Source organism: Numida meleagris, chromosome 6, assembly GCF_002078875.1.
Source record: "Numida meleagris isolate 19003 breed g44 Domestic line chromosome 6, NumMel1.0, whole genome shotgun sequence".
Taxonomy (NCBI): domain Eukaryota; kingdom Metazoa; phylum Chordata; class Aves; order Galliformes; family Numididae; genus Numida; species Numida meleagris.
The window spans coordinates 17745473-17758758 of NC_034414.1; the positions used below are offsets into that span (position 1 = coordinate 17745473).

A 13286-nucleotide genomic window follows, 5' to 3' on the forward strand; every position below is an offset into this window, starting at 1 on the left:
AAAACCGAAGTGTTGCAGGAAGTGGTGTGGGTAATTTAGCTCCTGGCATTCTTCTCCCTGTCTGAATAAATATTGAGCCAACCTCTAACCATGCTGTTACAGTGAGAATCACTGTGCTGCTCGTGGAAGATGCAAACCCAAAGGTGTCAGCAAATAAGATGCTATTCCCCAATGGAAGGATGCTCGACTTTGTGTTCTTGATCAATATTTGTGACAGCAATATTAAATTTACTTTAAAGTCTCTCACTAGTTAATGTAAAGAACGTGCACTCTGAATTTTGTCGTTTGCTGTGTTTCCACTGAAAACTGTGAGTTTTTTGGTGGAAAAGTGAGATTTTGAACAAATTTTAAAAGTTCATTTTATGTTCTGGGTTTTGATTTATACAAAGGAGTCTCAGAACATATCCCTAATGTTCAAAAGTGATACAGTCTGATCAAAAACAGAAATGAAAAACCAAAAAAACAGAACACCCCAAACCCAAAAACTTTTGAAATAAAACAGCTTGAAAATCTCCCAGTGCATGAAGACTAGGAAGCCTCTGGATTTGTGGCAGTGGCTCAGCACAAAGGAGAACATGAAACACCAAGGGAGACGTTTTGCAGCCAAGAACTCTGCAATTCCTCTGAGTCACCCTTGTAGCATTTCTAGAGTGAAATGCTTAGTCTTTCTTTTCCTGACAGAAGTCAACATCTTTTTCAGGCCTAATAGCCATTTCCCCCCTAGAAGCACTGTGGAGTATGGTGCCATTTTTTAAAAGAGAGCAGCCTTCCACTTAGAGTGGTTTTGCTTTTTGCAGGTGGCTCATACATGTGGTGCCAAACCTTTCCATAACACAGCTACTTCTCTCAGTCTTGCAGTCTCATGTGAGGGTCATCAGGAACAGGCAGCAGATGGACAAGAGCCCCAGCATTGGCACTCACTGTCTGGCTTTAGGAAACTCACTCCATCTCTGTGTTGCACCTCAACTGCACCACCACCACGAGCCAGGTACCATGGTTTGATAAAGCTCCCTGAAGTGTTTGGGCTGAAGGAGTCACAAAAGAGTCATCTAGATTTCTGTATTGAAGATGATTTTTTATTGCAAATGTACACATTACGCTACCGATAATGAACAGAAATTTAAAAAGCTATTGTTTCCTAAAATTTAATGATTACAAAACTTCACAAAATTTGTTACAACCAAAAAACCCACCTTCAAGAGTATATAAATAGAATTTTGAGCATAAATAACAGTAACAAAATAAACAGAGGTATGTATTTAATAAATTAATTATAAATATTGCATTGGCAATGAAGTGCTAGGTCAGAACAACACCAGTGTTTCCAGTAGAGCTTTTTGTATAGAAATCTCTATTATAAGTGAGCCTTTAGAAATGAGTGGAATCCCTGAACGCTTATATTTGTCTTCTTTTGGTTTCTATTTGGTTATTCCTTTGTTAAATTGTCACAAGGGGAGAACACAACTGAAGACATCAGACATATGCCTTTTGGCCATGAGGTACCCACAATTCCTTCCCACAAGAAGCATGGCATGGCCAGCTCAGTTCTGCAGCGCTTAGGTCACTAAATTGTATCTCCACGGTTTCAACTGATGCAGAATCAAGCCTGGATGGACTTAAAAGAATTGCTGATGGTTAAAGGCATAATACAAAAATGTTCTTTGCAACTGATGTGACCTACACATCATCCATTTTCAGACATTCTCTCCATTTGCTAATGACATACATGAGTATATACAGCAGAACCTATATCTGTACACTAATTTTAACTGCTCATTCCTACCAGATGAACACAAATGCTAGTTCTGTATACACTTCTACCCACATACTGAATTCCCATTAACATTAAAGACAAGTCTATACTGGATGATGCAGATCTCCTAGTGAACATAAATTAGCCTATAAGATAAACCGAAGATCCAGTTAAGGTACCTTTAGCAATAGGAGAAGGAAGAAATATTTTCCTTTCTTCCCTTCTTTCCTAAGGGAAGAAAAAGCACAGTGTATAAGCAGAATTGTTTTTCAGTGGTATGCTTTCAACAGAAAGCTTTCCCAGAAGGTTGTCAGCAGCTTTTCAAGAAACAGCACTAAGTTTAGTTCACATAACCGCACTTGCTCAGTCTTCCTTAATCATGTTTTGTTCCAAATGTTTGTCTCCAAGACTGTGAACCGCCTTGTGAATGGCAAGGAGATTTCCTGTATTTGCTCCTATGAGCAGAAATAACAGGTGAACATATGTGGTAATGAATTTGATGTACAAAAGCTATATATTTTATCATCACCACAGTAATGGAGGAACTCTGATGAATTTGTTAAGCTGTTCTTATTTAATTTTCCTTTTCCAAGTAAACTATGGAGAGGCAATTCTTTTGAATACGGCATCTGGGCACTCAGCTCTTATAGATACAACACATTGTACGGAGAAGGCTGGCTCCATAGTGAGACATGAAAAAAAAGTTTGAGACATCACTACACAAGAAGCTAAAAACCTGCAACATTCTGCGGTATTTCTTTAAAACCATGTGGGCAATCAGAGTCATTTCTGAAAGCTGGGGCTCTTCACTGGAGACAGTTTGGAAGTGATCCCAAAGGGATCCATGCTGTCCGTTTCGAGAGGTGACGAGTAGACCTCTGGCTCAAAAGCCTGGCTGTAATCACCGTATTCACCAAAGTCTGTCGCCTCCACTGGCACGGTGTTGATCATGGGTAAGAAGTGAGACAGTGGGAGAAAATCCTTTCCTTTGAATTGCTGTCTTTGTTTGGCACTGCTCAAAGACACCGATATTCCGTGTTTCTTTGATTTATACACGTTGTAGCCGTCTGGACGAATCTCCTCTTCAAAGGAACAGTCCTCAATGGAATAGCTGAGCTGAACAGCAAGGAATAAAGCCAGTTACAAACATGCCTGCCAGATTCACTGCATTCAGTTAAGATCTTGTATAGAAGAACACATTTGCTTAGGTATGAATTTGTGAAAGTACGTTTGTGACATACTGTAGAGACATTCCATTAGGATCTAGGATCACCATTCAGAAGCACCCACAAGCACCGCGTTTCGTACAGTGCTGTTGTTATTTCAGGCTCAGTCACTGCAGGTGATTGAACTCCTGGTCAGCACAAGGCAATTGCTGATGATGTCTCAGTCTTCAGTGATAAGTGAATGCCCTGCCTGGCTAAATATAGACTGTATTTGCTACTTTTCAGTCTTTTCTCATGTGCCGTCAAGAACACGGAGTACAATTAAGTACATGCATCCGAGTGTCGTTTAAAAACCCTCTTTAAACTAATCAAGTAATAATAAAAAAAGACTTTGTTTCCAAAATAAATTATGTAATATTTTTCCTTCCACACACAATGTATTTCAGAAAAATATCAGTATGCGATGCACAATTATGGCTGAATTGTCAGCTATCCGTCTTGCTATGAGCAGTCAGCCTCCCTTCGGAGGATGATGAAATCAGCAAGCTTCTTGAGCAAGAGCACACTACAAGTCACATTGGTTGTTGATGGCACCCCCGTGTCTCCACCAGACTGTTCCCTGCTCACTTCAGTGGGATTGTTTCTAGCGTACTTTTTAATACATTTCAAATGCACTTAAGTATTTCCAGATTGTTTTTTTAATTTGCATAGGAGAAATGTCAGTATATGAAGCAGTTACACAATTTCTGCAAAACTGCAGAAATTCTGGGGGCAGGCTACAGCACACTGCATGCTCAGAATCAACCCTAGCCATCTCCGTGTCCCACACTATGAAGGGGCTCGTTTCAGGAGGGCTGAGTTTGGGCCCCAGACATCGCACCTGCCCTTTCCTTCTTCCACTGCTGAATTCTGGGCTAAGGCACACGCTCTGCCTGGGCTGATAGCAGAGAGATGATAGTGGGTGTCAAGGATGACCTGGCTTCTTGCCCTCAGCCTCACACAGGCACAATCTCAACCTGTGTTTCTCAGGCATTGGAGGAGTAGAGCTGGTATATGCTAGAAGCCATTTATTTCTTCCTTCCAAGTACACCCTTAGAGAAAGGTGGCTATAGGACAGGGGGCTGTGTCTTAAAAGAGAAGACTTCTCTCCATGTGTCAACTTCTACTCCCTTCACTTCTGTGAGTATTGTTACCAAAGATGATAAAGCTGTTTTCTAGAATAAGGCAAACAGAATTGATCCATGACATAAAGGTATAATGGCATTGCCACATGCCATTGTGTTTTCAGAAGAAAAGCTAACAAGCTAACAACCTGTGAATAATACTATACATCAACAAACCCACTCGAGAGATACTCACTAGCTTACAAAATGATGTTATAAGAAAGCTGCTTTAAAATTCCGTGACTACAGAAGCTCCAGTAGGAGCAGGATCTGGACTTGTTTTGTTTTCATTAATCATTTTGCTTTGGATATACATTAAAGCTTTAAGCTAATAATTGACCTACCACACTGTCGGAACCTATGCACCTTATCACTGCATCGATTGATTCCAGCCCAGAAAAGCAAGGAAATTGAGAAAGAAAGACTCAATCCTATGTTGTATGCTCAGTCAATAACCTCACTACACCCGTCTTGCTCTGATTGAACATACCGGGAGTTTTGACAATGGGCCAAGTCCTTGCCCTACTGCAATCAGCACAAAGTTTGCCGCAGCTATCAAAGCAGAATGGAGCCATGCCTTTACTACAGCACAATAAAAAGCCGTCACCCCGTGCAGCCCAGGCTCCTGCAGAGCACTTAGACAAAGCCTTACTCTGAACCTTCAAATCCTAAGCTGGCAGCTTATCTCTGGGTTTACAAAGCCAAGTTTACATCGCTGATAATCTCTACAGGGTATGCTGACATCGCTGGGCAAAAAGCGCGAGCCAGCGTTGTGGTGCCAGTGGGTCACTGAGCTTCGCAGCCGGCCACAGGTGTGCTGTATCTCAGGCAGGAGAGGCACAGCTGGGCTGAGCCTTCCCGAAGCCCTTTCTGTTTGGTACTACCTATGAGATGGCACTCCTGGGTCTCCGGGGCTTGTCTGAGCGGCAGCGACCTGGGCGCATCTCCTTTCCACAGGAAGCGATTTTTATTTTATTTTTTTCCCTAGAGTATCTGAGCTGAACAGCCAGAAATTAGTCAGATCCAGTGCCCTGACTTCATCTATTTCTGGGGCAGCAACCAAACGAGAAGACCTTCTAAACAAACTCAGTTCTGGACGACACTGCATTTTCCACATGAAATAGGCACTGTGCATTCGGGACGATGCCCCTTGCTGCTGCCCTCTAACAATCCTCGCGGCCTCCCGGGCAGTGGCAGCGCCAAGAACCACCGATCCCACAGCGCAAAGGAAGGGGCACCCCCAAGCCCCGTTAGCTCTCCGCGGCGCCAACGAACTCCCATCCTCCCAACCCTGCCATTCTCGGCCGGGGGCTCACCTGCCCGTGCAGCCGCCCCGCCTCGTCCATGCAGAGGTAGCGGGAGCTCCGCACGCCCTTGATGGCCACGGTGCGCACCGCCACGGCGCGGATCTCCAACAGACCTGCGGGGAGAGGGAACGCGCCGTCAGCTCCGCGCCGCCGCCGCCGCCCGCCCGTCCCGTCCCGTCCCGTCCCGTCCCGTCCCGCACAGCCCGGCACTCACTCTGCGGGCTCTGGCTGCCGACAGCGTCCACCCGGCCGTCGCCGCCGATGCGCAGGAAGCAGCTGAAGAGCCCATGCTTGCTGGCGGTGTACAGGTGCCGCAGCCGGATGGGCTCCCCCCAGCCGTAGTTGACGTGCGGGCCCGCGTCGGGCAGCGGCAGGGACCTGGCGGCGGCGGCGGCTGCGGCGATCCCCAGCAGCGCCAGGGCAGCGCCGGGGGCGGCGGGGCGCGGCCCCATCCGCGGCGGACTCGGACTCGGACTCAGACTCGGGCTCGGGCTCGGGCGGCGGCGGAGGTGCCGCGGGCGGTGCGGGGCGGTGCGGTACGGGGTTTGGCGCTCTGTGCGGCCGGCGGTGTCGCGGGAGGGATGTAGCACGGGCCAAGCCGGCCCCCCGGCTTTTTATAGGCCTCCGTTATCAGCCCGATCGATTCGGCCGCATCCAGCTCCAATATAGAGCCCGTTTCATAGCGGGAATTGGTCGGGTCGGTCACTCCCCCCGAAAATATTGATCAGATGACATCATGTCGCAGGGGACACCCTGGGGGAGTCGCTCCCTCCCGAGCTGCATCTCCGAGCTTTCCCCTCGAAGCTCTTCCGCCGCGGGCCCCCGCGAACCGAGCTGCCGGGATGGGGCGGAACGGGATGGGTCGGGTCGGGTCGGGTCGGGCCAGGCTGTCTCGCAGCCCCGATGCGAGCCCGAAGCACGGGGAATGGGACCAGGGGTGCGTGACCCAAAAGGCACCAGCGGTCACGCAGAGGTGAGGGAGCAGCGCAGCCACTCGGGGGACAACACTCCGTCCGTCCGGCGCTAGCGCTTGTCCATCCTGTATTCCCATCTCACAACTAAGTTAGCGGGGATGCTCGTGTAACTCGGCCGGAGAAAAGGGCCGTGGACAGGGCAGAGCTCCGCCACGCTCCGGCTCGGCGGCTCCAGGGCTCCGCAGCCGCCGTTCGGGTCTCTCCCGGCCGGGGCCGCGCCGCCGCGGCGTGAGCACGGGGTAAGAACGGCCACTTCCCGGCACCAGAGCGACGGCACAGCCCGGTACGTGCTGGCTCGGCAGGTCTTGCGTGGTACGGCCCGGCACGGCATGGCACGTCCCGGCACGGCATGGCACGGCGCCTCGGGACGGACCGGCGCCGCTCCCGGGCTGTGTGGCCGCCCGGCCATCCCCGGCCGTGCCGCTAGATGGAGCCGGGTGCCTGGGTGCGGGCTGACCTCCCCGTCGGGGAGCTGCTCCCTGGGGTCTTTCCGGCCCCTCTTCTTCCCACTCGCGCAGAGAGATCGGCAAAAAAGTGTGTGTAGCGGCATTGGGAAGAGACCCGACACAGCCATCAAGTGGGTTTGTTCCTGGCCCGTACGCTGACGGCTTTTACCGTGCTGGGGTTCACCCAGCAAATGAGTCAGGCATTTTTCAGGACGCTTCAGGGCAGTGCTGCTGATTTTCCTGTTCTCCATCCAAACTGAGCATTACAAGAATTTTCTCATGTCCCAAGAGAGAAAATAGGTACCAATGGGATTTCATAAATATAAAGAAAATTCTTCTTCCACAGGACACATGAAGTATCAATTAAGTAGAATGTAACCCCCTGCCCCCAGCAGAATTTCTGAAGCAAGCAAACAAAAAAACCTTCTACATACTGTTTATATTTCACTGCCTGTTTACTTTTGTCTTTCTGTCTGTACACTTGCATCTTCATCCTGTAAACACTCCCGCAAGCATCTTTTCTTTTTGAGCAACCCAAGCTCAGCGAGGCTGAACATATAGAGAAGGCCACATGAAAATACAGAGCTGTGTGGGATGATGGTCCGCTCTTGTATAGATGCACTTGTATACACCCTAACCATGTGCACCCTGTGGCAATGAGGTTTGTCACACTGATTAGTCGTTGTCTAGATGATCAGGGCCTTGCAACACCTGCTCCCTGCGGCAAGAGATTTGAGTCACCCCGAAGAAGCCCAGTTTTCTCACATGGCCGATGAGTCATTAATGAAAATGAGAGCCACCTCACTCCCAGGTTCGTCCTGCTCCATCTAAGTCATGGGTTGACTTGAGAAATTCTGTCCTTTCAAACATCTCACACGCTCACAATATCATAGAACCAGTAAATAATACAAAGGAGTCTGAGACCCTATTTTTTTTCCCTCTGCATAGTTCTGCGTCGTTGCAACGTGGCTGCTCCAAGGCAGCTTGCTGCCTGCAGCCCTGGGCCCCACAGCAGTTGTGCATGTAACTCACTCTAGCTGCTGAGAATTCTTCGAGGCGCTGAGCACCCAGCACACACACTTTGGGCTGAAATGAATCCATGAGGTGCTTTGGTCCATTTTGTTGTGCATCTCAATGAACAGAAGCTATCTGATGAGTACTGATGCTGCTACACTATTAACGCTATAGTATTACAGTGTTAGATATATATTTGCCATTATAATATTCAGCGTTTTCTTCATCAAAAAGTCAAACTCCTTTCAAGCAGAAAGAATTGATGATTACAACATATTTATTCATTTTGATGGTATTATTATTCCTTTGTGAGGAGCAAAAATGGAGGCAGTAAGGGAGATTAAAATTTCATATCAGATCAAATGGAAAGGAAACACTTAACTCATTTGTTTTTAGGAATTGCCTTTCTTTATATAACAGTCTTTCCATCTAATCCATTTGTCCAAGTTCCTCTGCAATCAGTGACTGAGGTGAATGCCTCCATGCGCTTATCTGGGCTGGGTAGCACCAACCTATCTCCGAACAGCTGTTTAAGAGATATGGGTTAAATAATCTCTGGAAGTGCTTATTTCTTTATTGGCATTGGAGAAAAAACCTCAGTGATTAGCCCAGATTTAGTATTTTATTTTTAGCTTGAGCTAATGAATCTCACTTTTTAATGTATACTGCTGTAATGTGACTTTCATATCAATTCCCATATAAATCACTGAATGTTATCATTTATTGGCATCTTTTTACCAAAGTTCAATAGAAAGATACATCTTCGCAAGTTGCTAAAGATGTATTTGCAGAGACATAACATCACTACCAGTGCTGGGCCTGCTCCCTGTATGAACAGAGCCAGCAGCAAGGAAACCTGGTGGTGTGGGACTTTTGCTTTTCTGGGGATAAGAAAAAATAAAGGAGGAAAGTCTTGTAGAATAAAAATACCTCCTGACTAAATTCTACTCAACTGCAAAAGCATTTTCACCTGTTGTAATTAATCATTTATTTCCATTGCTCTTTTCAGTGGGCCTATGTAATTTCTGCAGAACAAAACCTTCAGCTTTTGTGATACTAAAGCTGAACCAAATGAGGTTTGGAAGATCATGACTGCTATGTTTTAGAAATCAAACATCCAGCGATCCTGGAGCATGACAAAAATACAAGAGCGTTTGTGCCTTAGTAGGCAGTAATGTCACTGGGACCAAGTGAAATAAATTGAAGGAAGGTTGCTACATGATGATCAGAAATAGGGCACGAAGCCACTCCTGAGCAGAAGATGATCATCACGCCTCAACACAACCTCCATTCAGGCAGATGTAGAGAGTGATCACGTTTGCCCTGAGCCTCCTCTTCTCCAAGCTGAACAATCCCAGTTCCCTCAGCTGCTCCCTTGTGCTCCACACCCTTTTTTTTTGTTGCTCCTCTCTAGACATGCTCCAGGGTGTGTATGTATAAGTCATTGTAGAAAAGGAAAATGGTACGGGAATTTTAAAGTGTTTTACTTCCTTTGAGGTATCTTTGGGATCTCCATAGATTTAGGAAGAGGCATCACATGAATGTGAGTATTCTGAGTAGAGATTTGTGAGTCTTTTCCCCTTTTCTCTGAACTCAGAAGCAGAAGAATTACCACAGCTGAGAGAACTCCAGAGAGAGCAGGAGATTTCTGAGCTCATTCCTTTGCTTCTGAGCTCTGCTGTAGCCCCTATGTGCCACCCTACAGTGGCAGCAAGCACACAGCTCTCACTTTCCCTGGTGCAGAGAGAGTGGGCATCATGGCCAGGAGCTTCCTCCAGCACTGGTTGGGACAGCAGGAGTGGACACAGCACACTGTGACATGCAGGCATTTGAGCACAAGGCTGTTCTATAAAGAGCCTTATCAGTGCAGCACAAGTTAAAAACCTGCCTAAGAAGGAGAGGTTTCTCCACCATGTGTCAAGGACTGCTCTGCTTCCCAGCTGTTTCTGCAACCCAAGAGGCAGAAAAATGACAGTATTTCCCCATGGACTGTGAATGAGAGCAGAATTAAGATTTCTCTGGCACCCACCGTGTACACCCACCAACAGGATGCCTGACAGGCGAGGGCTCTCCCCATAGTATGGGTATAGCAGCCCCCAGTGAGTTAGCAGGATCCAAATGCACTGAATACTGACGTTTTCAAATTGATTATTTGAGGACCCTACTGGAAGGTCCCTGTTCTAAACATCCTAAAAATGCTGAAGTGCTCACTGCATGGGAGAGGTTCCTACTTCTGTCAGCTGTAGGTACACATGCTCTTGCTGGTTCTTTGTAATGAACACAGCCAGACAACTAATTTCAAATATCTCTCACCATTCTGTTATCGAATGTTTTCTTAACTATTGCTATCAGTTTGTGCATTCTTGAGAGTAATACTTAGCTTGGAATTGACTTGAAGCTTCCATGATCAAATGATATTTTCTGATTAAGTCTACTCTAAAGCTTACCAAAATCCCATCAGCTTCAAATGGCCCTGAAGCACTTTTTCCTCACTGCAAGCTGTTATTTCATACTTTGAATGTACTCAAGCCACCTATCTTTTCCAGACGCTATAAAATCCTTTGGAATTTTGGAACTTATTAAAGCCTTATTGATTTTCTAGCTATTCTACAGCACCCAATTTCCACTAAATCAATAAAAGTTGGAAAAGTTGAGGCACGTAAACATCTAATTTAATTATTTCAATACCCAAGGCAAGTATAATCTAGCCTCTTTATGAAAGCTGAGATCCACTGCTGGAAGAATAATGGATGCTACAAAAATAAAAATGGAAACAAATTTGCTTCCAAGGTGATGCTTCAAATTCACAGGGATATGAAGAGTATGTGGTCAGAGCTGTGGCCTTGCTCAAATACATGCTAAACCCCACAGAGCCAGAATTAGTCAGGTGATCTTATTCAGTCCTATTCAATGCTATTTGCCATGAAATCAGTCCTAAAGAGCACAGTAGGAAACTGGGATGTGGAAGGGCTTCAGCAAAGAGCTCACTATGGGCACAATAATCGAATCTGACTGCAAAGCAATTTTGCTGAGTTATATTAGGGGATAGATTTGTTCCACGTAAGTGCAAATTCATTTCACAGGAGGTGAAATATCATTGTCTTTGTTAACAAGGACACTGAATCAGGAACTCTTAGTTGGTCGTTCCTTTCAACTCAGCCCACATTTTACGCCTAGAAGTAAGGAGGGATATTTTAGGAAGGAGAAATAAAACTCTTGCGCAACTCCTTCAAAACCTGCTTAGTAGACAGAATTACTTCCCTTGAATTTTTAGAAGTGTGGTGGTATCTTCCCTCTCACTTCATAAGACACCCAGACTCAATCCTTAATATAGCTGACATACTCATGTAGAAAGTTTGAGAGGGGAATTGCTCAAGAGGAGAGAGATAAAGACTATTAGTAACTGATGTTCCACTTGGACATCATAGGAAATAATTTTCTGCTGAAATGCAGCCTATCCCGCTGTTGTGGGGTAGCTGCATGATTTGCCGTGGATCTGGAAACTGAGTTTATGGTAAGTAACTTTCTCTGATGTTCCTTATTTCAGCCTCTTAACCAGTCAGAACTGCTACCACAAAACATTGCTGAGGGACATTTGGGGTCAAGAATTGAAGGGCAAAGGTTACTGAAGCATCCTGCCAATGCAGCTAAAGTTGACCTTTATTTGACAAAGCAGAAGTAAAATGGGATCTAAAAGAATGGTATTCAAATAGCTAGTCCATCCAAAACACTGCATTTGGATTGATCCTAATCAGTCATAATTTCCTAGTTTAATGGCCAATTAAAAGGCCATTTGAAAGTAAGAGAAGCAGAACAAATCATCATGGAAAAAGCCGGGTTGGTCTTCAGAAAATAAGTCAAGTTTACTTAGGTTTTACACATCTGACTAGTGAGAAAACTAGTAGGAAATGGATTCAAATTCCGAAAGTTGTTCGGATTCATCAAATAACTTGTTATAGTATGAGATAAAATCTGAAGCATTGCTGGAAAGTGAAGCAAAATACTTTCATTAAGACAAGGGATTTATCTCTCAAAACATCACAGCAAATATTAAATGGAATGTGAAATCCACCATTACCTGTCTGTTGTGTATGTTACTTACTTTGACCTGATGTAAGTAGTTCCTTAAACATTACTGGTCAAAGCGAGAGACAAATTGCCACTGGTTCTTTCATGGCTGGAGGTACAAGGAAGACCCTTGCATGATAGGGTTGCCTCAGTCCTTGAAGTGAACAAAGCTGACCAAATGCTGAGGATAAAAAATCATGGTGCTTCTTTCATTTGGATTTGTCCAAATTTGCTGACTCACAGAAAGGTATGACTTTCATCCCTCTCATTATCCAGAGGCAGGACACGGCCTCTGGTTCATGTGTTCTTGAATATGGGTGTGTTGATTCAGGCACTCATTTTACAAAGGGAATGTTAAGAATAGGCCCACCAACTAATTCAGAACTTAATCTGTTTCAGAAGACTTCCAGAAGTCCCTCTCATAGCTCTGTGCGGGGCATCAAGGTTTTGTTCAACAGCACAGTCTCCCCAATTCCTGTGTATTGCTCTTTATCAGAGGTCTCTAGCAGATAAAGCCTGTAAAACACCAGCTACTGATCTCTGTTACTGTAGGCTCATTCTGCTGAAGAGCTGCTGTTGCTGGACAATGACTGCCCTTTATACGTTCTCTTGACTAATAGGTCTCATACCACCATTAGCTTAACTTGGATTTGGTTAGGCAGATGTGGCATTGATTGCATAATGCTGTAGAAGGAATTAGCCAATGCTAATGAAATAATGAGCAGCAGAACTATAAATGGACCCTGCACAATGCTTCCTGTTTGTGGCTCCAATGTCAGTACTGGTATCCCATTCTTAAAAGGCATCCATCTCCCAATCTAGTTTTGCCCTAACACAAGTAATGGTGACAATCCTTTGCACAACCATGGCAATTAGCCTTGGCATAAAAACTCACTGATTGATCACTCACTCCACACACTAACTTACATTTCCTTTAGAGTGGCATGTTAACTCTTGATTTCCCAAGTAAGTCAGCAACACTTACAATCTACAACTTTTGCTGGTAATTTACACCCTTGCTGCCCAAGTTCCTTCTGTACTGTCATTAGGAGATGATAAGATTTCTCACTTATCATATCTATTAACCACTTTGCACTGAAGCAGATCTTATTATGCAGGTTAATGCAGTGGTTACACATGGGTAGCTTGTGTTTCAGTCTGATTTCACCATATAGTATGATTAATCAGTTCGTGTTCAGAACAGTGTTGCTAATACTGTGTCAAGAAAAGGAGCGAAGGCCCAATTCTGCCTTCCATGAAAAAAAACTCATTTACTTCAATAGGAACTAAGTCAGATATTTAGTAACAATTAGTAGTATGCCATTAGAGGAGCAATTAATGTGTATGGTTTTGGCCTTTAAAGTCCTCATAAGAATGAAGGCTCCTTTTACCTCA

The 13286-nt window shown here is 45.2% G+C and overlaps 1 protein-coding gene across 1 annotated transcript; it reads right to left on the reverse strand.

Moving 5' to 3' along the window:
• FGF19 (fibroblast growth factor 19) lies at nt 486-5841 on the reverse strand. Its single transcript, XM_021401251.1, has 3 exons — nt 5604-5841; nt 5399-5502; nt 486-2869 (listed from the first exon to the last, which is right to left on the reverse strand). The coding sequence occupies exons 1-3, from the start codon at nt 5839-5841 to the stop codon at nt 2537-2539; spliced, it is 675 nt and encodes a 224-aa protein (XP_021256926.1). The 3' UTR covers nt 486-2536.